Below are 26,030 nucleotides of genomic sequence, written 5' to 3' on the forward strand. Positions count from 1 at the left end.
AGGGAAAGGATGGTAGTTGTGCGTCTGGGAGAGTGACGGCAAATGTGTTGTGACTATTTTCAAGTATAACCTTAAACATTTAAAATTAGTTTGCTTAAAAGGTATTGCTGTGTTACATTGAATTTAGCAGCTCATGAAATGGACTAGAAAATAACGAACCATGAAGAAAACCCAAGTAAGCTCTGTTGTTGCTTGTGCAGGGAAAAGTATTAAAATGTCTATGGCACAGCATACATTTGATTGCTGTGGGTGAAAAGAAGTAGTTTTTAGTAAACAAAAGAAAGTCAAATGTTTAAACTTCACAACGTTAAGATAAGCGTGAATAAGCAGATGATGTTTTAGTGTTGCATCTTGTATAGGGGAGCAGCATGTAGAAGAATAACTAGACTGTGAGGTGTCAGGAGCCAGGGCTGCTTAGGGATTCAGTTACACAAGCTTTCCTTGGGTGAATTCCTGATCCCGTGTGAAATAGTAGCAGTTGTAATTTTCTGGAGATTACATGGGATGGTTGAGCTCAAGTGGGTCTGTAAGCCTTGTTGAACAATAGCAGACAAGTTTTCCTCCATCTGCTGCAAAGCCATCTTGGAACTTGTTTTCACCCCCCTCGTCCAGTTTTGCTTTAACTCAGTTGGGCTGGGGATAGAGGGAAAGAAAACCCTTAACGTGGACAAGAGTGAGGACAGATGCAGATACAGTGGTGTGACTGGGGAGTCTCAAAGTGTTTATTCAATAGAGGAGATGGTTAGATGGTTGCTTTGGTGTCATTCAGGTGGCAGTGTGAGTGGGTTGTTGGTTTGGTTTTGCTGTTTTTTGCCTTTTTTTTTTTTTTTTTTTTTGAGTTGCCAACCTCAGCAAGCGGCTTTCGTCCATAAGAAACATCGTGAAAAGAGGTTTCATTCTTGAAGAGTGCTTGAGGTGGAGTAATTTATTGGAATATGTTTGAAAGTCTGGACATTGTCACCTGTTTCAGTTGTGAATGACTAACAATGAAGTCATGTCTGCTTGATGTGTTGTATTGTGTTACGGTGCCAAAATATTTGAAATACTGTTGAAATGAGCTTACAGCACAATGCTACTTCTGGTAGCTTCACATGTGTTTGTGTAGCCCTCTGTTTTGTGTTGACACATGGCTTGAAAACTAGTTTTGTTCAGAAATCAACACTACCTCTTGGTCCCCCCCTGCCCATTCTGACATTGTTCCTGGTTGCCTAAGCTACGGTGTAAATTAGTGGTGGCATGAAATCTTAGGACTTCTCAAGAGCACGCAGTTGTAAAAAAAAAAAAAAAATCCTGCTATGTGAAGAGGGGAAGTTGTCATGGTAGTGTCACCAATATTTTAAATGGGGAAAAATAAAGACAATGTGAGTTCTGCTTGATGTCGGGTACCCCCCAGAGTGCCTGAGTGCTGCAAAGGGTATGCAAGTGGGAATGTGTGTGGAAGTGTAGAGCTCCCTGAAGAATTAATTTAGTTTTCAAGATGAATTGGTAGCAGCTGGAAGCAGGGCATCTCAAGGGTCTTATGGAATTTAAGTATTTTGAAGGCTTTGATAGGTGAAGGGTACACAACAAGAGTTTTGGTTGCATCACGCTAGAGCTACAGTACCATAATGGTTGCGCTGTTTTAATGCGCAATGTAGTGACTTATCTTTTTTTTTTTTTCCCTGAGAATCATTTGGATTTTTAAAGATCTATTTTATGTGCTCTAAGATGCCACAGAATCTTGGCTACTGTATTTTCAAATACAAGAAATGTCCAGGATGCACACAATGAAAGGGTGTGCTTGTGTCTATGCTTTCATAGTTGGTTTATGTTGGTTTAACTGGGTTTGTCCTGGATACTGTCCCAAAAATGAAGGTGGGTGGCTGAAATATTTCTTAATAAGGTATTTATGTAATCCATTCAACAAATGGACCACTTGGTGGATAAAGAACTGGCTGGATGGTTGCACTCAAAGAGTTGGGGTCAACGGCTTGATGTCCAAGTGGAGAGCAGTGACAAGTGGTGTTCCTCAGGGGTCGGTACTGGGGCCTGTACTGTTCAACACCTTTGTCAGTGACATGGACAGTGGAGTTGAGTGCACCTTCAACAAGTTTGCCGATGACACCAAGCTCTTTGGCGAGGTAGACATGCTGGAGGGGAGGGATGTCATCCAGAGGGACCTGGACAGGCTGGAGAGGTGGGCCCAAGCCAGCCTCATGCAGTTCAACAAAGCCAAGTGCAAGGTCTTACATCTGGGTCGGGGCAGTCCCAAGCACAAATACAGGCTCGGCGGGGGATGGCTGGAGAGCAGCCCTGAGAAGGACCTGGGAGTGCTGAGAAGCTCAACATGAGCCAGCAATGTGCGATCGCAGCCCAGAAGGCCAACCATATCCTGGGCTGCATCAAAAGAAGTGTGGCCAGCAGGTCAAAGGAGGTGATTCTGCCCCTCTACTCCACTCTCGTGAGACCCCACCTGGAGTACTGCATCCAGCTCTGGAGTCCCCAACATGAGAAGGATGTGGACCTGCTGGAGCGCGTCCAGAGGAGAGCCACGAGGATGATGCGAGGGCTGGAGCACCTCTCCTATGAGGAGAGGCTGAAAGAGTTGGGGCTGTTCAGCCTGGAGAAGAGAAGGCTCTGGTGAGATCTTATTGCGGCCTTCCATTACCTAAAGGGGGCCTACAGGAGAGCTGGGGAAGGACTTTTTACTAGGGCATGTTGCGATAGGACGAGGGGAAATGGCTTTAAACTGGAAGAGGGCAGGTTTAGATTAAACATTAGGAAGAAGTTTTTCACTTTGAGGGTGGTAAGGCACTGGAACAGGTTGCCCAGAGAAGTTGTTGAGGCCCCATGCCTGGTGGTGTTCAAGGCCGGGCTGGACATGGCCTTGGGCAGCCTGGTCTAGTGAGAGGTGTCTCTGCCTATGGCAGGGGTGTTGGAACCTGATGATCTTCAAGGTCCTTTCCAACCTAAATCATTCTATGATTCTATGTCTTGGAAAGGTAAGAAGATAATCAGTGAACTAAGGTAGTATTGTGGCATGGTGTATATGAAAATAACGAAGATGGTTCTTCTTGAGTGGAAATCCTTAAAAATACGCTCAAAACTAATCACAATTTGACGTATATTCTGTGTCCAAATAGGAAGGTAGTGGTGCTGATCACTTAACCAGCTCTCCTATGAAACATGACTGAGAGGGTGGCAGCTTTACAGATGAAAAAACAGGGATAATCAGAAGTTCCCCTGATTGCAGCATAGGCAGATACTCATAGTAGCACTGTGTAATACAAATTCTGACTTCTCAGACATTGTAGATAATTTTTTAAGGATGTGTCGTTTAATTTATGATTTTGAGTTAGAAACGTATTAGAGACTGTAGTGTACATATTCAGCATTTTTAGTGGCAAGGATGAAAAAATAATCATGCCAGTGTCGAAAAAGGAGGAACTCATTGCTCATTATAAAAAAAAACCAAAACAACAAAACAAACAGGGGGAGGGTGGGATAAATAGAGAAATAGAGCAGTTTAATGAGGATGCTGATACCAGAACTAATTTCAGCTGTTCCATATACTGCAGAGTAACTTGAACCAAAGGGAGGTAAAAACTGGGGCCAAAAGTAGAAATAGGCTCCAAAAATGGATCACAACTTGTCCATGGAGGAGGATTAATTTTTTTTTTTTGTTACCCTTCTTACTTATGAGGTCATTAAATCACACTAAAGCCAGAGTGCATTGATAAGGTGATTGCAATGTACATACCCTGCTCTTATGGACTTTCATAAGCATTGCTATAGTTATCAGAAACAAGATGGTAACCTAGCTTGGCGTTTGGTATGATTGAGTCTGGTGGTTGTTTGTGGAGTGTTTTTTTTTTTGTTTTTTTTTTTTTTTTTTTTTAAAGAGGTATAAATGAACCAGACACAAAATAAACTAAATTTTGTAGTCTGAGAAACCTTTAGCATGTTCCAAAGGAGTTTAATTCTACTGTCTGGTGTTGTGATAAGCTTATGACTTTGTAAAGCAGACTTAAAATACTGCCCATGTCCTTAATGCTCTCTGAAGTTATTGTTATTTAACAGGCATTATCTGAGCCATGAACTGTCGCATGTACATGATTAAATGGCAGACATTGGAAGGATACTTGTCCTGTGGCTCCTGAGCTGCCTGTAGAGTTCCTGGATTGTCACTTAGTCACATGTAGACTGATAAATTTACTCTGGTGCTTGAACTGGTATTAATTGGAGTTTGGTTGCCTAGTTGAATCTTCTACTACATTAAGTCTCTATTGCTCTAGTTTTTGAATTAATATTCTGCAGGAATCTTGTCTTAAAAAGGAATAAGGACCCCTTGTCATAAAGAACACTTTTCATGCAGTGTGTTACAGTATTCTTTTACAAACTAGCTTGTCTTATGCAGGAAAAACAGCAGGAAGTCTATAAAAATTGTGTGTGCTTTTGGTCACCAGAGATGCCTAAAAAGTGCAGAAGTGCCTATTAAATCTTTTTGTTGTTGTCGTTTCATTTTTTTAAGTGAAGCATTACATTGTGTTCACCTATGGTAGAACTTAATTCACTGATTTTTATTACCCAGCCCGCTAATGTCTAATAGATTGCTAATCTAAGTTTTAAAGCAGTATATGCTGCATCTTGGGGTTTTATTTTTAGTTGGAGTTTGTCAATCTTTCGGTTTCCAGCCACTGGATCTCATTCTGTCCTTGTTACAGGCAAAAGGTTTCTAGTCTGTCTTCTGTGGATACTTACAAACTCTTGATTAAGTCAACTTCTAAGCTTTCACTTGGTAAACTAAATTTAAAAACTCTGACAGCCTGTGTTTGTGTACAAATATTTATATTGCAGATATATTTGTTATATGTTACTTGTTAGTAGGAAGTGTTTATTTGACTGTTCTTTGTCTCCATGTGAAACTCCTATTAGTGCCATGGTTAACTCTTCTGTTGTTTTCTGTTTTCTTTACTAATTGCCTTCCACATTAGACTTTCCAAGACACGTTTTTTTTTTTTTCCCCCAGTGTGGGGAAGAAAGCGCATGTCAGGATAGTGTGTTATAGCTACTTGAGTTATTTTACTTTTTATTTTTGGAGATGGATATAGAAGGGAATAGCAAATCTTTACAGCAGGTCTGTAAAGCTGTAGTTTGGTCTTCCATGTTCATAGATGCTTTCATATTTCTGCGGGCATGTTGGGTTAAATTGCTGTAAAAAGAACACTGCAGACATGCTTCTGAATAACTTGCTTCATCCATTTCAAAAGGTTTGGTTTTGGTGAGTCTGTTAGGTGCCTTGTCCGATATGACTGTGGGGTTCCTCTCCCATTAGCAGCATTAATCCTGCCAGTCCTCCAAGGGAAACTGCTTTTGTTTCTAGAAAATTATCTTTAGTTTAATAATCCTATTGTAGGTAATCAGCAGGGATTTTACAGGTCACCTGTCTTTCCTGCTAGAAGGCAAGGAAAAAATTCGTAAAAGTTTTTTTTTTTTTTTTTTTAATTTTATTCTAGAGTATTCTTCTCCAGCAAGAAATCTTTTGTGGTCTGACTTTGTGGATATAATTTGGCATGTGTGGAAGTGTGGATACTCCAAATTCTAATTTCTGTACTACAATAAAAAACTGCAGGACAACAAGGACATTTTAAGTTTACAACAGCAATTAGGAGTCCCACTGTTATCAATAGTCCTGCAGAAACTGTTTCTTTAGTTGTCTGATAATGTCATATTTTTACACTGTAAAGGATGCTGTATTTTTGCAAGGTAGTTGTGTCATAGTAGTAATTTGCTTATTCACTCATTCCTAGTCAGGCATGTATTGTACTATTCATACTTTGCAGGGATTAATGCTTTTCACCTTTCCACATTGTGTATGTGGCGTTTGGGTGTGAGTTGCTCACTTTCTTTTCCTTCTGCGTAGGATGAAATAGATGAATTGATTGCCAAGAGAAATGAAGTGCAGCAGAACTTGTATGCAGCAGCAGAAGAATTAATTTCAGAAGTGGATCAACTGCCCCTCTCTGAGCGCTCAAGAACGTTACAGGTAAGGAGGTTGCTTTTGTCAGTATTGATTCTGAAACACACAGAACCTGTGGAGGGTGTTTCTTAATGTTGAACATTTTATAGTTGGAGACCTCGACAGCAGCAAGTGAAACTTTAGATAACACTTCTGAGTTAAGTTGTACATCTGACACCTGTAGTTCTCAGTGTTACTTGTGATCCTGGTCTCCTAGATGTTTTGTTTCTAGAGGCAAGTTTTCTAGATCCTGGATTTGAGCAACAGCTTTTCTCTTATGGGACTATATTTGGTGACTAACAAGACTTCACAAAGCACAGAATATTTACTAGAAGGTAGATGTTAATGAGAGAACCTGCAGTTAAAAAGTCAATGCAGTTATCCTGCAAATTGTAGTGGATTTTGTGGTTGGGTTATAGACCTTCCTAGCCCTTTCTGTTAAGGTCACACTGTGTAGGTTGGAATAGTGTAGCAAAGTGTAAAATACTTAAAACTTTTTTTTTTTTTTTTAAGTTGAGAGTTAAACACTTCAGAAGCACGTGTTTATACCAAGAGTCTCTCTCCCTCCCAGCCGACCCAACAACAGAAAGGGGGGAAGTAGACAGGGAAGAAGCCTCTGTAGAGGCAGTAGGAACTTTTGAAGAGGACTTTACCAATAGAAACACTAAGGTGGTGTTTCTGGCCTTTGCTATTAGAAACAATGTCTTTTCTTCTTTTTAACTTCAGAAATACTACTTGTTTTTATTTTGACTGTGCAAGTACGTGTGGAGAGAGGGAAAAAGTTGGCAATGGTTTGACATCTTGTCTGTACAGATTCTAGAGATGTATGAGATTGGGTTCTTATGAAAAATCACCATGATTACAGGCTGCACGTAAGTTTTTATAAGATTGGAACAGCATTAGTAAATCAAAGCATTTGAATTTTCATGGAATTAATTACTCGATTTCTAGTGAAATTATTTTTCATTACCATTCAAAAAAATGTTTTGATACACTATTTTTTGGTTCTAGTCTGATACACAGGTTGGTGTCTGATTAGAAAAGATATTAGATGGGTAGCATTTCGTGGCTTTCTGTCACTGGAGCCCATGTGGATCCTGCTTCTACAGATAGAGGAAAGTTATGGTGTGTAGTTGTATGTGGGGGTTTTCTGTTTTGTGGTTTTTTTTTTTTTTTTTGGTGCATGTTTAAAGGTTATGCTGTGCTCATCCACTAGGTGGTAGGCATTAAGCACCTTCTGTAGGATTGTACTGCAGTGACATTTTAATATTTTTTTGAAAATATTTGGAAGGGTACTGAAATGGTGCTAGGTGTGTTAAGTGAATTTTGTGCTTTAGCTTAACTGTGTTGATGGTCCTTTCTTGTGTTAGGAGCTAGAAGATCAAAATTGTTTTCCCAAGTACGAGAACAGAAATAAGTTTTTACCAAATATTGGTGAGAACCTTGGTTGCAATTTTATAGAGCTGAAGAGGTCATGCTGTGCTATTCTAGAGAAACAAGTTATTTTTCCAATGTGTCTCAGAAAAACAGGAGCTTGGTAGCTAATGCCGCTCTCGCTGAGGCTGTGTGTTGCAGCTTCTCTTCTGCATCCCACATCTCTTCTGTCTTACGTTTTATACCTTCCAGTGGGAACTGTTGTTGGCCTGAGGTACAGACAAATTCAAGCAGCTTCTGCCACAGCTGGGTCCAACTGGCTACGACCAAAATAAACAGTTGGTGAGCTCCATGTTTTCCAAGTGATAATACTGCATTGGTTAAGAGGAAGTCTGAGAGTGTGGGTGTCATGGTTTAGGCCAAAATCCACTACTGGGGACCTGAGGGACCCCAGATGGGACCGACAGATGCTCCCCTCTACCCCTCTTCAAAGAGAGAGGCAGAGGAGGAAGAAGAGACTTATGAGTTTAGAAGGAACTAAACTACTTTAATGAAATATTAATAACAAAATAAAAAAAAATAATGAAAAATATACAAAACCGTATCAAGCTCCCGAGATGACAATCACGTCACCGGCTGGCACTGGGGCAGCCCCAGGCTGGACTCAGTGACGGACGGGAACTGGATTCTGGATCTGGATTCAGGATCGGGATCACAGGCAGACGAACAGAGTCCTCCTCGGATGTTGGCCATTGAAGGAAAAGAGCTGACCCTTTGATCCCTCAGCTTTTATACTGAGCGTGAGGCAGATGGGATGGAATACCCTGTTGGTCAGGTTTGGGTCACCTGTCCTGTCCGCTTCTCCCTGCAGGTGGGACCCCACTATGCTTTTCCGCTTCCTACCCTCCAACGTGAAAAATAACAAAGTTGGTTGGCCTTGGCTGTTATGGCAATAAGTATAAGCAAGAGCATCTCTGCATACCGTGCCTGAGCATCAGCTATAAACAATTGGTCTTATCACTCTGAGAGAGTGAACACTGTCTGCACAATATGCAGTTAATTTCAGTAGTTAGAGAGGCCTAGCTAAGAAGCAAAGTTACTGAACAAAATTGGTTCTGTTTTACCTCAAACCAGGACAGTGGGCATATGCATAAGTTACTCTAAAGCAAGCTAGAGTGCAGTTCTAACAGTTGTCAGCTGTTCTGGGTTAGCTGTGTGTAAGCATGTTTCCTCTGCACCATGCATTGTCTGTAATAGTCATGTAGACCACTGAGCTGTCTTTATATGGTAACTTGTAGGCCTTCTGGAGCCTTCTTCTGTATCCATATGCTGGGGAAGTTGCTAATGCTTCAGGGAAGTGTGTTTAGTGTGAAAAATAAATGGGTAGAAATAGGCTATAACTTACGGACTTTTTCCTTGAGGACAGTCTGATGGAATGTATGCAGATACTCTTGTGTTGTAACTAGTGCTGCTGTTTTTGTGAACAGGATGTGGTATTGACTATGAAACCGTTACTGAGCAGTTTTCTCAGTTCTATTACCCACATTTGGCTGCTGATTTGTTTCCTCCCTCCTATCAGACTGTTGCATTTGAACCTGGCTTCTCCCTTGCTGTGCCATTTTCTATCCGTGTGTATCCTGGTGTATTAAAATCCAGCTGTTCAAAAAAGAACATGAGAAATATTTGTTGTGCACTTGAGTGATGTATTAGTTAGTTGTTATGTGAGGAAATTCTTATGCTTATGGCCCCGATTTGAACTTTTGCTGTACTGCGTCTGTAAAGCTGGGGCCTGATTGTGGCGCCACCGTGTGCAATTCTAGAAAATTGGTCAAGCTCACTTCCTTACCTCCACAGTGCCTGCAGTCCTCAGCAAGGGGAGTTCATTGCTGGCCTGTGGTGTTAGTGTCAGACAGTCTGTTTTACTTTAAGTTGCATTTGGTTGCTCATGTCACCTGTTTCAAGTGTCTGAAAGGCTCCTGACAAAGATTAAAACCTCTCTCAAGAGGAGTAGAGAGAGAGGTGTTTTGGCTTTTTTTCTGCATCTACATGACCTAGGTGGTGTGTGGGAAGGTCTGTGATACTTAAATGTTCTGAGATCTGAGAAAAGAAAAAATGTGAAATGCTGTATGTAAACAAACTGTCAGCAGCCTTTTGCAGGGTTTCTTTAGTCATCTCGTTTGGAATGATGTAGGTAAGTAAAATGATGGATTTTGAAAGCTGAAGTATGATATTTATTACAAAACCACAGGTTCATTCAGTCAAATCCCACTGTTTAGGGAGAATTTTCTCTTTCAAACTAGAGCAAATTGCCTGCAAACACCAATGTAACTCTCAAGTATTTTTCAGCATGGGACTTTCCACCCAGGTGCCAGGAAGGCTGCTTTCTGTCAGGATGTTGTGTCCACTGGTAACTGACTGATACATTCCCCCCTGACCCCTCTTGTTCTTCGGGTCGTTTGACAGGTGGCCCTTTGTTTAAAAGTGGTTTCTGTTTGCCCTGAACTTTAGCCTCGATGCTTTTCCCTTACCTGTAGCACTTCAGTTTGTTTTCTAATGCAAGTCAAAAGGAGGTGGACCCTGTGCTTCATATACTTGCAGAATACTTGGCTTTTAGACTGAAATAGAAGTTTCCAGACTGTAAAACTTGTTTCAGAGGGCCTTCAGGTGTCAGACACACAGATAATTGCTGTTCCATTTAGGAATCAATGTGATGAGAAAGGTGCATCAGAAGAGATTTGACTAGTGACTTTTGATGAGAGGGGTCAGTTCAGAAGCATTCCTTGAATGTGTGGCTGCTCACCTTGTTTCTTAGTACAAGTTCACTTTGTTTTCTGAATTTGAGCAGTTCTATGAGGAGCATTTATAAATTGAACCCCATTTTGCTCTTTATCCTGATGAGTATGACTTTAAAGTCCAATCCGTAGGGAAGAAGAAACTAGAATATAAATTACTTTGTATAAGTTGTTAAGGGTTTCGCGGTGTCTTTTCCTTCCATGTTTTGAAGGGAAAAATCAGACTTTATGATCTCTCTGTGAGATCCTTCTCTGCATTACATTTTCTGGTAGACATACTGCCACGAGATCTGAGAGGAAAGTGGAATATAAAATATACTTCACTGGATATAGAAAGAGGCCTTTGTAGTAGAAATAATTCTATGCCAGCAGGTAGTGCTAACTTTTTCTGTGTTAAATGTCTTGATTTTTATGGATAGTATACAGTCAGAAAATTCTTCTGGTTTGCAAACCTGTTTTTGTTTGATTCACTTCATGCACAGGACCTGTCTGCTTCTCTGGAGATGGTGTATGGTCAAGGCTCTGAAGCAGATGACTCTGAGGAGGTATTTCAACAGTTCTTTAAATGGAAGAGTATAAAAATGAAGAAATTAATTTCCATCAGAAATGATACAGACACAGCTGTGCAAATTCTTGCTGACTGGTTCGGTGGCATATTGAAGGTAAGGTGAACAGTCAATCCTTCCTGTTGGTGAAATGGTGAAGTATGTCACTGTTTAACCGAGCTTGTGAAGAGTAGGCATTAGTAGGGACAACTACCTGTGGCAGGGAGATTGTGCATATGAGCAGTGGTGCCAAATGACAGTGCCTCAGTACAGAGGGAAAGGTAACGTGTTGAGGAACAAAGTGTTGATTTATCTTTGTTCTTAGGGTACCTTTGTGATGAGACAGACTTTATGCTTTCTTATGAAAGGACATCTTTGTATAAAGATCAGTACTGTTATGCAAGTGTAACTTGTATGGGTGTGCTCGTGTGACTGAAATGCTTCAATTAGTCCTTTCAACTACCCTTTGGATAGAAGGACTTCAGATTTTGAAAGGTTCTAGTTCATAAATGCTGCTGAAAGAAATTATGAAAGATCACTGCAAAGATGCAGCCAATCTGACTTGACGTGATCTAGGTATAGGTTGTAGACAAATATATAATGGATTTTTTTTTTCTCATTGAAATGCTGAGTGTGGAGAATTTGTGCAAATAAATTGTCCACTTCTATTTGCATGTTCTGCAGTGTTTTCTGGAATACCATTCTGATGCTGTGTCTCAGTCTAAGTAGTAGGTTTGGAGCATTGAAGTTGAGTGCTTTTTATTTGTCTTAAAAGGAGATGGATGGTAGAAGTCGGTTACCATCCATTGAGTTCTGCTTGTAAAGAAAGTGCAAAGTAGGGAGGTAACTTTGTGGCTTTCCTGTCTCTGTGCTTAATATCTATGTTCTCACTCAGTTTAGGATTCTTAATCTTCCTAGGAAGACACTAAGCTGCTCTCTCTCCATTCTTGCAGGCCCAGCTTCCTTGATCTCCTTCTTGTTGCACTTGTGTGTAAACATTGTGAGTTTGTGTCAGCATGTGCCCATATGAATTGTACATCATCCACAAGGGTCGTGTGCTTTCATAGTGAATAGGTTTTCTGCCCTTGGGTTTCATAGTACCCAGAGCATTTACCGTGTCCAGACGCTGTTATGAATAACAGTGTTCCCTGACCTGACAATAAATGCTGTTGAGCAGCAGTGTAGGCTTGGTGCATGTCATGTGCAGTATAATGTTAATTAATATAATTACTTGCAGATGTTTATAATCATGTCAGTTATTAGAGGGGGCAAACAAACCTGCAGGTGGGTTTCTGTAATTGCTGGGTGCAATTCAGGGTGCTATTCTGCATATATGAAAGTGACTACAATTTATTAGTGTAGTCATGAACTTTGATTTACCTGCTTCAAATCTGAACTTTTCCACAGTTCAGAGAGAGAGGAAACGAACAGAGTTTTGGCATGGGTAGCCAAAGCACTGGTAGGTAGACCAAGGAAGAAATTTTCATTTATCCATCTTAATCATTTCAGTATTTGATATGCAGTTATTCTGTTGCAATTTAACTTCTAGCTCCTTTTTTAAAAAAGTGTGAGCAATCGTGTAGAGCAAATGCTGCTTTGAAATGTTTTCCCTCCCTGTATTTTAAATAGGTATTCCTCTTTCTCTCTTTCTGAATCCAAATTAATCTCGTGTATCATTGATCAGAATCTACAATAGGAAATAGGTCAATGAGAGACAAGGAAATTTTCAAAGACTAGGCGGCTTTTTTCGAGTATGCAACTCCAGGCTTTGGCAAGCAACATACTGTTTGAACTTGCAATGTTGAAGTTTTTATTTTTAGTTCCTTTAAGATTAAGGCAATAAAATATTTTCACAATCTTTAGTGGAATGTGTGTGCTTGATAGGTAAATGGACAAGGTGAAGTTTGCAGGTTTCTAATATGACTGTGTATCTTGCATGTTAAATACAGGATCATATTTTCATTTTAGTTCTGGTTGCCAGTGCAGTATCTCTTTTTCTGCAGGTATGAGTAACAAAACATTGTTGAAGACAATATCCAGTGTAATGATAAGCCGATCTTACCTATTTTTCTCTGTCTCCTTTTGTATCTTATATCTTGAAGCTAAGTTATTTCTGAATTCTATGAAAAGACTTAGGGTTTCGTGATGAAATCTTTAACCTTATTTCACACTCGATAAACTGTGAAATGGATGCCAAGATGTGTCTTTATCTCAGGTAGTACTATATAGGAATGGAAAGCCCACTTGATAGTGAAAGTGCCATATTGAGCATATTGTGTATCACTTTGTGGGCAGCACACATGTTGATTTTTGACATAAAACTCAATAGGAGAAGGATTGGGATTCTTACTGTTTAATTTTTGGTAAAAATCAAAATGAGATTAGGAAAACAAAACCTGATCAAGACAAGAATCAACTCTTCTTGCCTGGTGAATCTTAACTCTGTTAGCTCTAGAAATTGCTATATCACTCAAGAGGGAGGCAGTTAGAAGTGAGATCTGACACAAATCCAGATTAGATTTCCAGTAGTGCTATAACTCTGTATTTCTTGCTTGTTTTTGCTGTCTGCTTGCTAACTTCTTACTTTCAATTCTAAGGCTACTTATTTTTTTTTTTCCTCTTTGGAGTGTTTTGACCTGATGTCAGAAGCATCTTCAGATTTAGAGAAAGCGATTGGCAATGCGGATGAAATTCTCAAAAAGGTTGAGTTGGCTATTTGTGAAGAACTGGATACTGACTTAAATGTGAGTTCTAATCATGCCTACTGTGTCATGACTTCTATATATTTGATTTCAGTTTAAAGCTTTTCTTAATGTATCAGATGAGATCATTGCTACAAGGCAGCATTTTTTTTTTTTTTTGTGGAAATGGTTAAAGTCACTCAGGTTGTTCCCCAGAGAGAAGATAATATGTTTTCCAGGCAACAGACAGAGGACAGCTTTGGGTTGCAGGAGCTTAGCTGTGTGTATGACTGGCTTAACTAAGAAACACTGGGAATATTGGCTCTTCCCTCTCTTTGTGCAGAGAAGCTTTCTTTGAGCTGTACTGAGTTTTGATGCCTGTGTTGAAAATACAGGTGATGAAAAGTAAGTTTCTGTTTAAAATAATGGGATTACCTCTCTGGGTGAACGTGTATGGATAAATTTACTTTTTCCAGTTGTAAGAGATGAGTTTTTCATCACTTTAATTTTGCATGGGACAAGTGTTCTTGCCTTACTGGTAATCTTGTGCTTGTGTTAGCCTTTTTCTCAGTTATTTACCTTTTCTGGTAAATAAGCTTTTCTGGAGTCCCCTTCTCTGGAGATTTTCAAGACCCGCCTGGATGCAGTCCTGAGTAATGTGCTCTGGGCAATCCTGCTTTGGCAGGGGAGTTGGACTAGATGATCTCTAGAGGTCCCTTCCAACTCTGAAAATTCTGTGATTCTGTGATAAATATTTCCTCCATTCTCTTTTGCTAATTCTTTGAGGTACTTGCATTGTCTCTGCAATGAGAGTTTCGGCTGTGCCAGAGAATGGTCATGTCAGCAAAAGTTGAACCTGTCCTCTAATGTAGCATCATATTAACAACAAACCAGTAGTTTGGTCTGCTTGTGACTGCTCTTTGTGATAGAACCAGTGACTCTCTTTTAGAAGAATGGTTGCATGCTTTAATGCTTCATATCCTTTATATCTATTTAACCATGCTATCCTTAAAAAAATTTCTTTCATAGTATGTGGAATATGAAATTGGACCTCCACAGAGAAGTGCCAATCAGTTTTATTGTATTGAAACTGTTGGATGAACTGTGAGACTTGCTAACTTCCCTTTTAGAATCTTTTTAAGAAGAGAGGGAAAAATCTGAGAAATTATTTTTTCCATTAACAATGGAATTTCTCAGTAAAGGTTTTACATCTTAAATGTTGGTGTGTATAAATGAGGAACGACTCTCAATCTTTAATCTCCCTCTGTGTCACTCAACCCAGGAGCCTGATGAAGCAGAGAAAGGAATAATTATGAGCGCTTACAATAAAGTCATACATAACGTTCGTCAGGAGCAAAGTATGATTGCTGTCATACAGAACAGATACTTGGCCAGTGTTGAGGTGAGTTCATGCCTTATTTATTTCTGTTACAGTGATCTATACTAGTAACTCTTTCTGACAGAATTTCTTTTTGAAAGATGTCCTCTTATCTTTTTGTAAGGTAGTTCCAGGAGAATATTAGTGATGAGAGATTGGTTGGGTTAAAGCTTGAGAATTGCAGTTGTTCATTACCTCAGCCAAGTCTTCATTTTGGTTAAATACAAAGATGCTTTTTTAAAAAATAAAGCAGTAGAAACTGGAATCTCTGGATTCATTACGAGCAGTATATAACTTAAGGGGATTGAGCTTTAAGTAGAATGTTGATTTTCCAGAAAGTTGTTAACGTAATTAAAATGAAACACAATAAACTCCCTCTTCTGTGGGGAAAGATCCTGAAAAGATTAATTCAAATAGGCTTCAGGCAGTTTCTCTAAAGTATTGGACTAAACCAGACTAAAATAGAATGCTTGAACACCTTCTGATTATTTTTATTTTTCCCCTTTCCTCCTAGTTCAAAAAACAGGCTGAGGAATGGCTGAATAGAAGACCCAATATTAACAACTTATTATCAATTAAGAAAACTGTGAAAAGCTTAAAGGCTCAGTTAAGGTGGAAGCTGGTTGAAAAGAACAACTTTGAGGAAGTATGAAAATGTTACAGTGTTGGTGGTTTTGTCTTGTTTTTTAAATGGGTTTAGAAACACTTAATTTTATCTATTCTGAGTAAGTGGTAACTATATAGAACAGTTTGTGTTTTCTGACCTAAATTTTGCCTTTAACTGTGGAAGTTTTACAGGCCCCCAAGACCAAGGCTGAATGAGTTTAAAAAAAAAAATAAATTGGTACATGGCCACTTCTCTCTTTCAGTCCCCAGCTATGGCACTGTGCTTTTAACTAAATCCCTCTGGTGATGATCACTATTCACAGCATGAACAGTTTTGTCCAGTTCTTTTTACTGTGCTGGTTGTGTGATTACTTTTAAGTTTTTACTTTGTTAATAATGCGTGTACCTCCCCTTTGGTGACAGGAGTCACTGTCTCTTCTAGTTCTCAGGGTTGCCCACTACCCCTCAGAGAAGTCCAAACAATGTAAATATTACCCTACCTTCAGTGCTGTTTGGTTGCACATTTAATTATTCTGGTGATGCTTAAGGAAAAAAGAACCTGCATGTGTCTCTCTGAGCATTGTAAAGGGGCAGTAAGCTTCCAAGAGGGGTTTAAAATGAGACACACTAATGAAACCCATTGGGAAAAGGATTTTTGAATAATGAGATGACATGAGGAAAATGCCTCTTAGATTAAAAAAGTGAATGAATTATGGAATCTGGCATTGCTGGTAGATGAATGATCTTGCTGTTGTGATTATATGTGATCAGCTAATTAAAAAAAAAAAGCTATTTGACATAGGAAACAAGTAGGCAAAGGGCTGGAATATTTGGTCTGTCACATAAATAAAGGGAACACCTTTCTTGGTGATTAGGTTTTATGGGATTCTCTTGGGTTTCCAGGAAGGAGGCTGAGTAAAATACGGATTTGAAAATATGTTCAACTCCAGAACTGTGATATGGAAGCTGTATTTTAATCCTGATACAGTAGGTTACTGTTGTTTGGTACATTAGCAGAATGAGAATTATACACTGACTTTGTTATTCCTAATGCAGTCTGATGATTACAGTGAGTTTGAAATGACAGGAATAAAAGAGGAAATTGCTCATCTGCGAAACAGGGTTCTTCAGGAAATATCCAAGGAACAAGAAGAATATGTAAGTATTAAACTACTTGGGCAACTAAAATAAACCTGTATGATGCACAAGTGCATTTCAGTTCCTTCCATAAGAGGGTGAGGTGATGAAAAAAATGTGAGCTGTAGTTCTCAACCCAGAAGAGCTGCAGGTGAAAGCGTAAGCTCAGTTGCTGAAAAAAGACTGTATTTCTTGCAAGAAGGCGAACTGTTTCCTTATGACTAGGTTAAAACAGGCTTTTATGCTGAAGTGAAGGAGATGACCCTTTCTCTAAGTCCTCTATGCAGAGGGAAGAATTGGAAACCATTGCCTTGTGAGTGAGTAGAAAGGCACCAGCATTTGTGGTGGTGATATACCTACCTGTGCAGATGTAGCATTTATGTGTAATAGTTACATTACAGCTGTGTGGGGTCTGGAGATGCATGAGATGCTTGCCTGGTCTGTGTTACTGCTTGATTTCTATCTTCCTCCTCTTACCCATAGTGAAGTTGTTTTCCTTTGTTTAGGCCTACTAAAGCCTCTTGTAGAAAAGATGAAATGTTTTCCATGATAGTGCATGAGCTCTTTGGGGCCTTAACACTACCCACCCTCAGAGCTTTCAAAAATCTGTCCATATTGATCTGCTGTATTCATGTTGTGTGGGGTTGCATGTGTTGGTTTTTCTTTTTACTGTTTTTCTTTTTACTTTTTTCTTTATTTAAAAAAAAGCAAATGGTAGTCTAACTTTGATGTTGAAGGAGGTACAGTCATGGTCAATGGACATTTGAATGTTCTGGGTATATATTGCAAATGTCAGTGTATATTTATATATGTCAGAAACTAGTGACCTGAAGCTGTGGGCCTTGTTTCCTTTGTTTAGGAGAAGCTTACATATTTGGTACACAAATGGTTCCCTGAGTTACCACTTCTTTATCCAGAAGCAGGAATTCTAAACTATATGGTAAGCAGAGATTGTGTCTGAATGCACTGTCAGTTACTGTTTCGGGCACTATCAAGGCTCTGCACCAACAATGCTCTGAACAGTCTTTGTCCATTTGGGGGTCATATACCCTTAGTATTGTTTGTTGTGGTCTTCCTCCTTCTCCCTCTCTTCTGGGGGATGTTTAAGGAATGCATTTCATTAGCTGCCTCATTATGGCCAGCCTCTTGGTAACAGATGCTGTAACTTTTTAACATGTCGCAGCTGGTTTTGAGCTTTGCTGAGTTGCTTGAGGAAGAGGAGGGGTGGTCAAAGCCTCTGAATCTTACGAGCTGTTAAATGCTGTGTGCTTACCCTGGGTGCTTACCCTGGATATCTGCGTGTGCATCTGCTTCAGAACTCTGGTGGACTTCTGACACACAGCCTGGAGCGAGACCTTTTGGATGCTGAGCCCATGAAGGAACTGAGCACGAAGCGACCTTTAGTGTGTTCAGAAATTCAGGGCCGGAAGGTTCTTCTAAAGGTAATGTTGGCATTGGCTTTCAGTTAGTGCTGCAGTTGAGGCCTTGGCTTGTTAACGTATTGATTCTGAACAAACTCTGCTGTTCCTTTCATATCGCTGTGTTTAGCAGCCCTTTTTCTGATGACAGATTTTTTTTTTGTCAGGGCCTGTAGAACAGGAAGCATTGTTTTCCTTCTGGATTGCTTCTATATTGCTTACTGATTTTTTTACTTCTTTTGAGGACTGCTGTAGTGAACAGTGCTTCCCCTTTACTGTCTGTTCTTTCTGGTATCTGGTGGGCCTTTTTTCCTGTTCATTAGTCCTGTCTCTTTTTGCAGATGCTGGTTTGTCTTCCCGATCATTTCACTGAGAAATTTCAAGAACTGCTGCTTTTCCCTTGTTCTGCTTCTCTACCAATCTGCTAGTGATTGGGAAACCAGAGGATGTAGTAGTATTATGAGAGGCATAGTTGCAAAAATTCTTGCTTTTGACTTGGCTTATTTAAATTTCAAACTAGAGATACACTCCCTGTTTTGTTGGTACAGACTTTCTAAGAGTTAATAAGAAAATATGGGAACAGTCTATGACAGTCGGAATTGAATTTTGTGTTAAGTGGAAAAGGAAGTTATTTGATAGCATCTAACAATATGCATTTCTTTATTGATAAAACTTTTTTTTAATTAATGTTACAAGCATTAGGAGTAATAGCTTTGGTTTTGTTTTTAAGGGATACTCTGTAGACGTAAGCTCAGAAGCCAAAGTGATAGAAAGAGTTGCCAAGTATCACAGAGCCTGGGATCAGCGGAAGGAGAAATCTGGATTATTACAATTGTTGTTTCTTCTTTTCTGCAAGGCAAGATTCAAATTGATGATTTCTGGTTTAAGCTGAAAGACTTGCAGTTGCACCTTTAAGCTTTAACATATCTTAAGTTGGAGCACTGAATAAAAAAAAAATTGTATTTCTGAATTTAGATAAACGATCTACTTATTAAACATAATGAATTGATTTATCACACATCTAGTGCATGTTGAATTTCCCAATATTCCTGATATTTGAAACAATCTTTTTTTCCTTCTCTTTTTTGTTGTTGAAGTCTGATCCTTTGGTGTATTTAATGGTCCCGTACTACCCAGGAGCAAGTCTAGGAGCTTTACAGGCTGATACACCTTTAACTTTAGAAGTAAGTATAACTACTTAGACTATCAGCATTTGATTTTGTATGCTTTTGAACTGAACTCTTATTGTTTTGCTGTATCTTATGGTGCTGATAGTGTTTCACCAGTGTACTTCTTCTGGTAGCTGATAATGACTGTACAGAGTTGCACAGGATAGCTTGACTGGTATTCTTAGCATTGGTCAGGCAGTAGTTTATAACTTTCTAAATGAGATTTTGCTTGGATACACTTTTTTCTTTTATTGAAATTAGTGCCTCAGCTATATTACTAGTACATTTTAAAAGTACCGAAGTTCAACATATGGGGCGTTGGACTAGATGATCTCCATAGGTCCCTTCCATTCCTGACCATTCTGTGATACTAGATGTTCAGGGGCAGGCATTTCTGTATTGAAGTTTTAGAGGACTCCTGTGTGTGTAATTTTTTTTTTTTTCCCTCTCCTTCCTCACTTCATCCCCCTCCTTTTCCTTTCCCTCCTCCCCACACAGTGTGTAGGCAGTTTGGATAGTCATCCGTTCTCAAAGAAGCAGTAGCTAGAAGCCAATACAGTCTTTAGTTCCATTTGATGACTTGGTGCTTCTGTTTGCTGACTTGGACCTACTTGTTGTTTTTTTTTGGGTTTTTTGCTACCATATTTTTACATGTTAGTGATTTGTTATTTGATGACTGCATTTTTTTTTTTTTTCTTGCCTGGCTGTGCAAGTCGTAATAATCTTCCTGGGAATTAATCAATACTTAATAAAATTGAATTGGCATGAAATTTGAATATGTACAACCCTTAAAAAAAAGTTTTAGTTCTGGATAGAAACTTACTTGATATTGTGCTTTGTTTTTTCCTTTTCTATCTTTGTATAAATACCCAAATTAAATCATTAGGAGGCATTAAAAGTGATGAAAGGAGTGGCCCAAGGTCTACAAACATTGCATGGAGCTAATCTGGTACATGGATCTCTGCATGGAAATAATGTTTTTGCTGTGAATCGAAACCAAGGAATTGTTGGAGACTTTGATTTCACAAAATCAGAGGTAAAAAAAAAAATCCTTTAGTGACTTTTGGTCAGAATCATGTATTAAAACAGACAACCGTGTTTGCAGTTTAAAAGATTTATTCATAAACATTGGGCTTAGCAGTGAGACTCCTGTTTCATATTCTGAACAGGTTTGGGCAGTTGGAGTCTTGTTAAAATTTTTGTAAATGCAGTCTAGTCTTGGAGGGGAAAAAAAGAATTACTGAGTGTGGGCTCTGGTTAAGGAAAACAGTGGAACAAAAAAGAGAAGTTGCAGTAGTTGTTTGTTGACTGTCTGTCTTGTATATTTAATGGTATTCAGCATCATCAGAGGACTCACGTTTGAAGAAGGGCAAGTCAAGCTCATATGAAGTCTTTGCCTTTCTATTTGATAGGTAATGGGGTTCTAGTATGTATTTTAATCTGTCACGGTATTTGGTAAATTAACGGGATTTAACATGTTGCGTGCATGTACCTGTATTTATGTGTACTTCTGATTTATTCCTCAGTTTCTGTAGTAAAGAATTTCATAGTTGTTCTTGGGGAAAATCTAATATTTTTTAAGAACACAAGCTACTTTCTTACTGTTCATTGTGTTTACATAGCAAAGTCTCCAATAATGGTATCTCTTTTGTAGTCACCTTTTGGCTTTCTAGACTCAAGTTGTTTGAGCTAAAACATTTTTGTGCTAGAGGTCTGCTTCGTGCTTAGTTCTGGTAGTTCTGGTATGGAGTAAAATCTACCATCCCTATTCTTCTGTTAGTTACAGATGATAGATGTGTCACGTTATCTCTTTTTTTTCCTTTACGCACCACTTTTTTGATCAGTAGAGGAGGATTTCACATTTCAGACTGGGTCAGCACAGAACTCTATGGTAAAGTTGCCTGACATATTAAAAGGGAGAGGGAGATACATCTGCTTCAATGTGCCGTTGGTCTTGCTTGAAATTACAGGTATAATTTTTTTCTCCATAGGAACAGCGTGCTGCTGCAAACACTATGGTTGTCAGTACCTTGAGCTTAGTTTCTCCTGAACTGAAAATGGGACAGCCAGCTTCTCCAGCCTCTGACATGTATGCTTATGGCTGCCTTCTGTTCTGGGTACGTTACGGCTTGTGGAGAGTTTCTAGTAATATTATGGAACTGTAGCAGGCTTATAAATAGCAATAAACATTATCTCCAAGTTCTATTTTTAACTATTTTGGCAAAATAAGTGTTTGTATTTTCACCTGAGTAGTAAGCGTGGAACGAATAGGAGTTATGATTTTGAGCAGAAGACAATGCGTTTTTCTGTAAAATATACAATGTAATTTGTATAGTAATATGAACAAAAAGTATTTTTTTTCCTCACGTTGTGTATTTTCAGTTCTTACTGCACTTCCTATTTGTTCCTTGTGAGCCTTCTTTTTCTTCTTGTTTTGTGACCTTGCCCCTGAGGAATTACCCAAATCAAAAGAGAGGGAAGAGGAAGGCAAAGATAGGACATTCGTGTATTTTGTTGCTGTCAGTAGTGCTTAGATAAGTGTTTTGTTTCTTAGTGTGTGTTATGCCAGGGAGGAGAAAGCAATCTACTTTCCTGTGTTAGGTGGTATATTGTACATCATCTCCTCCATCTCCTTTTTGTCTTCTCGTACTGTATTGCTGGCTCCCCAACTTATGGTGTCGGTGCTGTGTGTTCTGAATGGGAAAACTACAGAGCTCCCAGACTTGAAAAGCCACAAACTACCCAGCAAGTGATGATGTTTGCAGGCAGTGGTTTCGCATGAGTGCTTGATGTATTGGAAGTGGTTCACTGAGTACCAGTTGGAGCTCCCAAAGTACATGGGAGTCTTAGTGGGAAATGGTGTGGCAGTTCCATCAGCTGCACAGTGGTGGCTTCAGTAATCCCTTCTGTGCTGTAGCATCTTAAAAGCACTTCCTAAAAGAGAAATAAACTGCAAGTTGATAGGTAGCCACTGTCAGTTACCTGGGCTGAGAAGATGAAGCTGGTTCATATAAAAGTCACTCTTCATTATGTTTTATTCCCAATTTAGGAAGCAATTGCTTAAAAATATGTAATTTTTCTACTGGAATAGATGAATTAAAGTGTAGCTTAATATCTTAGAAGTTTATAGTAATGTGGTACACGTTAGTTAGAACACTTTCAGTACCGCTACTCAGATCACTCAGATCTACAGCTGTTCTAGAAAAAAGTTTTTTACAAGTGACTTAAAAAAAACAGAAACAAAGACAATTTTACAAATGGCTGGCTCTCCTTGAAGGGAGTATCTGGGATGCAGCAAAGACTGGCATTCTTCTGAAACCTCATCCAAGTTTGCCAGCTGAATTTCAGACTAATCTACATGTAACTGATCTTCAAATGGGTCTTGGTGTTGTATTGGTCGTTTGATGGAAAATTCTAGCTCAAGTGTTAGTATTATGTTCAACAGTTGCCAGTTTCATGTTGGGCATTTGAAACTGTGTTCTCCCTCATTAAACAGCAGTGCCACTTCTAAAACTGAGACAGTGGTTTTCCAAGTTCTCTGCTGATCTGTGTCACGAGCCCAACACAGACACTGACGTGCTTCCTTTTGCTGTCTGTGTAATTGTTCAGAATAGAGGCATTTTCAGCTTAACATGCAGGCAGGGTTTTGAAAAATGCTGTACTCGGGCATGGTTCTAGGCAATAGTAAAGACTGGGGGAATTTTACTTTGTATATGGGTACAGGGTTCATGTTTGTCTGTTGGAGTGCGCTTTTACCCCTCAGCATTTCTTAAAGAGGATTATATAATTAAAGGTACAGCTTGGACATGGACTTTGAGTCATATTTTTAAAAGTCTATTTCTTTTCACCTCTAAAACTTTCTTCTGCTGCTAAATTTTTTCCCCTTGTTTCTGTGTAAGGGGAACTTGAACCCCTTTGCATGTTTTACCTTACTGTGAAACTAGGAAAAAAGCCTTTCCCTATCATTTTCCCATAACAATCCATTTTCCCTTGAAACCTGGAATCTCCTTGACTGATGTTTGGTTTTGTTAAACTAAAAGGAAAAAAACCCACCAATGTTATGCATTGTGTATCCTTTATTTACAGCTTTGTGTTCAAAACCAGGAGTTTAGCATCAAAGAAGATGGAACACCTGAGGTGGATGTGGTTGTCATGGTATGTTAATTGTCAGATGAGGAAGATTAGACGGCTCTTGTTTAGAGGTGGTTAATTGATATTTTTATTGAAGTCAAACGTTGCATTGTAAGTTCTGGGTTAAGAAAATATTCTTAATTGACTATTTAGATTAATTCTAAATAGCATGCACAAATAAAATGATGTTTGAGAAGGTAGAAAACCACAGAGTTTTCTTAATATTTAACTCCAACCTCGGGAGGAGCAACTTCTTCACAGGTAACTATTAATTGAATGACATCAAGTTTCAGACTTGAGGAATAAGTCACTGACTTTCAACCTCAAAGGAGGCATATGAATTGGGAACCTATCTTTTCTGAAGTCAGTGAAGTTGACTTTGTTTGTCCGTCTTCTAATGTAATGATTGCATAGTGCTTGAGCATTAATAAAACAGCCAAATTCCATTTTAATAACTTAAATGCAGTTGTAAAAGTGTAATGTGCCCTTCATTCTTTGGGGTTTTTTTTTGTGTGTGTGAAACAAACTTTTTTCTGCCTTGGAAACAAATGCACAGATGTAAGTGCACCCTGCATGATACAAATTTGTGTTGCTGCTTTCATTCTTTCTACTGTCAACGGTTGTTCTCTGTCTGCTGTATTGCCAGCAACTGTTGTCACCTTGAACTCTATTTTAGGTCCCCTTTTTCAAAGCTTATCCTTGCTCAGTGTCTCAGTGACTCTGAGAATAAGAAGTAGACCTGTGTGCCTTAACGTTTCCCAACTTAGGTCTCCAACTTTGAAGTTGATCCTTTGCTAACTTACCTATTTCTTGGATGTTAATCATAAGCAGATAATCTTATGGCCTTCTCTCTGTGTGCCTTAGTTACCTGAGCACTTGTCTTACCTTGGGTTTATTTTCTTGTGTAATTCTCTTTCTCATAAGCTTTCAACCTTCTGGACAGGAGTTAAGACTTTTTTTTGCTGCCTGCTTTCAACCTCTTCTACTTTTGCTACAGGTGATTCCTTTTCCTCCTTATAACAATTGGAATAACAAATGACTTGCCACCATATATAGTTTAAAGAAATTCACTGTGAGGTTTATGGACCTTTTTCAAATCGTTAGCCTTCGCAGACTAGTTTTTGCTTCATACTTTTTGCTGTACTTCTGCCTGTCTAGTTACTGAGTACTTTGTTCTTGTCCTGTGTGCCTCCCATCTCCCTTGAGTGGATTGCCATTGTGTTTTTTAATTGGTATGGACTACTTCTCATACCATGCTTATTCTTTTGATCTTACATTAAGAGAGATCTTACTGCTTTAACTAGATTTGAGAAGGCCATGAAACTCCTTAAATCAAGCTTTATACTGTTACTAAAAAACCTGCAAGCAGGTGACTCTGTTTAGCTTCTAAGTGAACTTTTAGGTTATGGATAGAATTGTCTAAGGACTGTAGGGAAGAGGTAGAGGTTAATCCCCATATTTTCCAGAAAAGTCAAAAATACTTTAAATGGAAAAGTAGAAAACAAAGCAGTAGAGTTGCTGCTGGTCAGATAAATTTGGGTTGTTTTGTCAAGGGGAAAAAGAAACCCAAATAATAAATCCCTTTTTATTGGTTATACTTGTGTATTAATGATTTGCCTGCTTTGTGGAGATAACTGTTAAAACATGGGGCTAAATTACTAGACTTGTGTTTATTATGAGCTTAGTGTGTCCTGTTTACTGTGTTTAGGTTAAGAAACTGTCATCATACAGTACCAGACTAACACAGCTGTAGCAGTTCCAGTGTCCAGGCAGGGTAGCTTGTGTATCACTGCATAACACAGTACTGTAAATAATCTTGTTTTATTAGATGACTCTTATCCTCTACAGTATGTCTTTTAATAACTTCATTTCAACAGTGTTCTCTAGTGATGAAAGCATTGCTGATAAAGCACAGGACTGTCTACCAAATCCCTCCACAAATTTATTTCCAGTGTGACACTACCATGGAAAATAAAAGAATAAAACACAGCATTTGAGCAGGGAGGTGATCCTGTAAATAATATTTCTTATTGCTCATAACAGTTGTTTGCTTTCTTATTCAAAATTAAATTAATCTCATGAAACATACAATACTATAGGAAAGAAGATCCAGTACTTCATGATTCACCATTAGGGCTAACTAGGGTGTTTTAAATGTATTCCACAAAACTTGTAGAGAACTGTCTGCCCAGTGTGTCATTTAGGATCGTGCTTAATAATCCACAGACACTGAAAAATTAACTTGGTCTCATGCATAAGAGAAACTTAATTCTTCAAGGAAGTAGAAAAGATTTCTTGGGACATTAAAAACAGGAGTTGGTTCACTTCTGTTTTCCATAAAATTTCTGCTGTGATAATGTTTTACAAATAAGGTCTGAAGTACGCAAAGTAAAGTTTAAATGGCCTTTTCAGGGTATTATACTTCTGTGTTCTTCTGTAGCAGGTATCTTCTGAAGTGCAAACAGCTGCCTTTATCTCAAGGACAATTAATGAATTTAGCCATTATGGTTCATTACTGATGCTAATAATTCATTTTATAGCTTTTTGTAAGAGTAAATTTCTCTAACTTTTTTCCCTGATGAAAGAAGCAGCGTGTGATTTTTGACCTTGTCAGGTGATACAGTTCTGATCAATACATCATTATTGGCAGTTTTTAAGGATTCATGCTGGATACATGTGCAATGCACGTGCACCAACCACCAAAGTCCACTGGAAAGCAATCTGTGCTGCCTGTAGTGCACATGAGGGTTTTACTTTGAAACGTAATACTAATAAATATCTTTCAGCTGTTTCTTGGGGAA

At 38.8% G+C, this 26,030-nt stretch overlaps 1 protein-coding gene across 1 annotated transcript in view; it reads left to right on the plus strand.

Moving 5' to 3' along the window:
• STK31 (serine/threonine kinase 31) overlaps window positions 1-26,030 on the plus strand; it is a gene marked incomplete at both ends in the record, with an annotated part of 39,488 nt that overhangs the window by 11,533 nt on the left and 1,925 nt on the right. Inside the window, 13 exons of the mRNA XM_082499155.1 lie at window positions 5,903-6,025; window positions 10,647-10,826; window positions 13,337-13,453; window positions 14,673-14,792; window positions 15,283-15,414; window positions 16,431-16,532; window positions 17,371-17,451; window positions 17,828-17,953; window positions 18,660-18,785; window positions 19,027-19,113; window positions 19,985-20,134; window positions 21,090-21,215; window positions 23,185-23,253. Coding sequence (XP_082355281.1) covers window positions 5,903-6,025; window positions 10,647-10,826; window positions 13,337-13,453; window positions 14,673-14,792; window positions 15,283-15,414; window positions 16,431-16,532; window positions 17,371-17,451; window positions 17,828-17,953; window positions 18,660-18,785; window positions 19,027-19,113; window positions 19,985-20,134; window positions 21,090-21,215; window positions 23,185-23,253 — 1,539 coding nt within the window. The remainder of the gene's footprint in view (window positions 1-5,902; window positions 6,026-10,646; window positions 10,827-13,336; window positions 13,454-14,672; window positions 14,793-15,282; window positions 15,415-16,430; window positions 16,533-17,370; window positions 17,452-17,827; window positions 17,954-18,659; window positions 18,786-19,026; window positions 19,114-19,984; window positions 20,135-21,089; window positions 21,216-23,184; window positions 23,254-26,030) is intronic.

This window comes from Vanellus vanellus (assembly GCF_965231255.1).
Source record: "Vanellus vanellus genome assembly, chromosome: 2".
NCBI lineage: Eukaryota > Metazoa > Chordata > Aves > Charadriiformes > Charadriidae > Vanellus > Vanellus vanellus.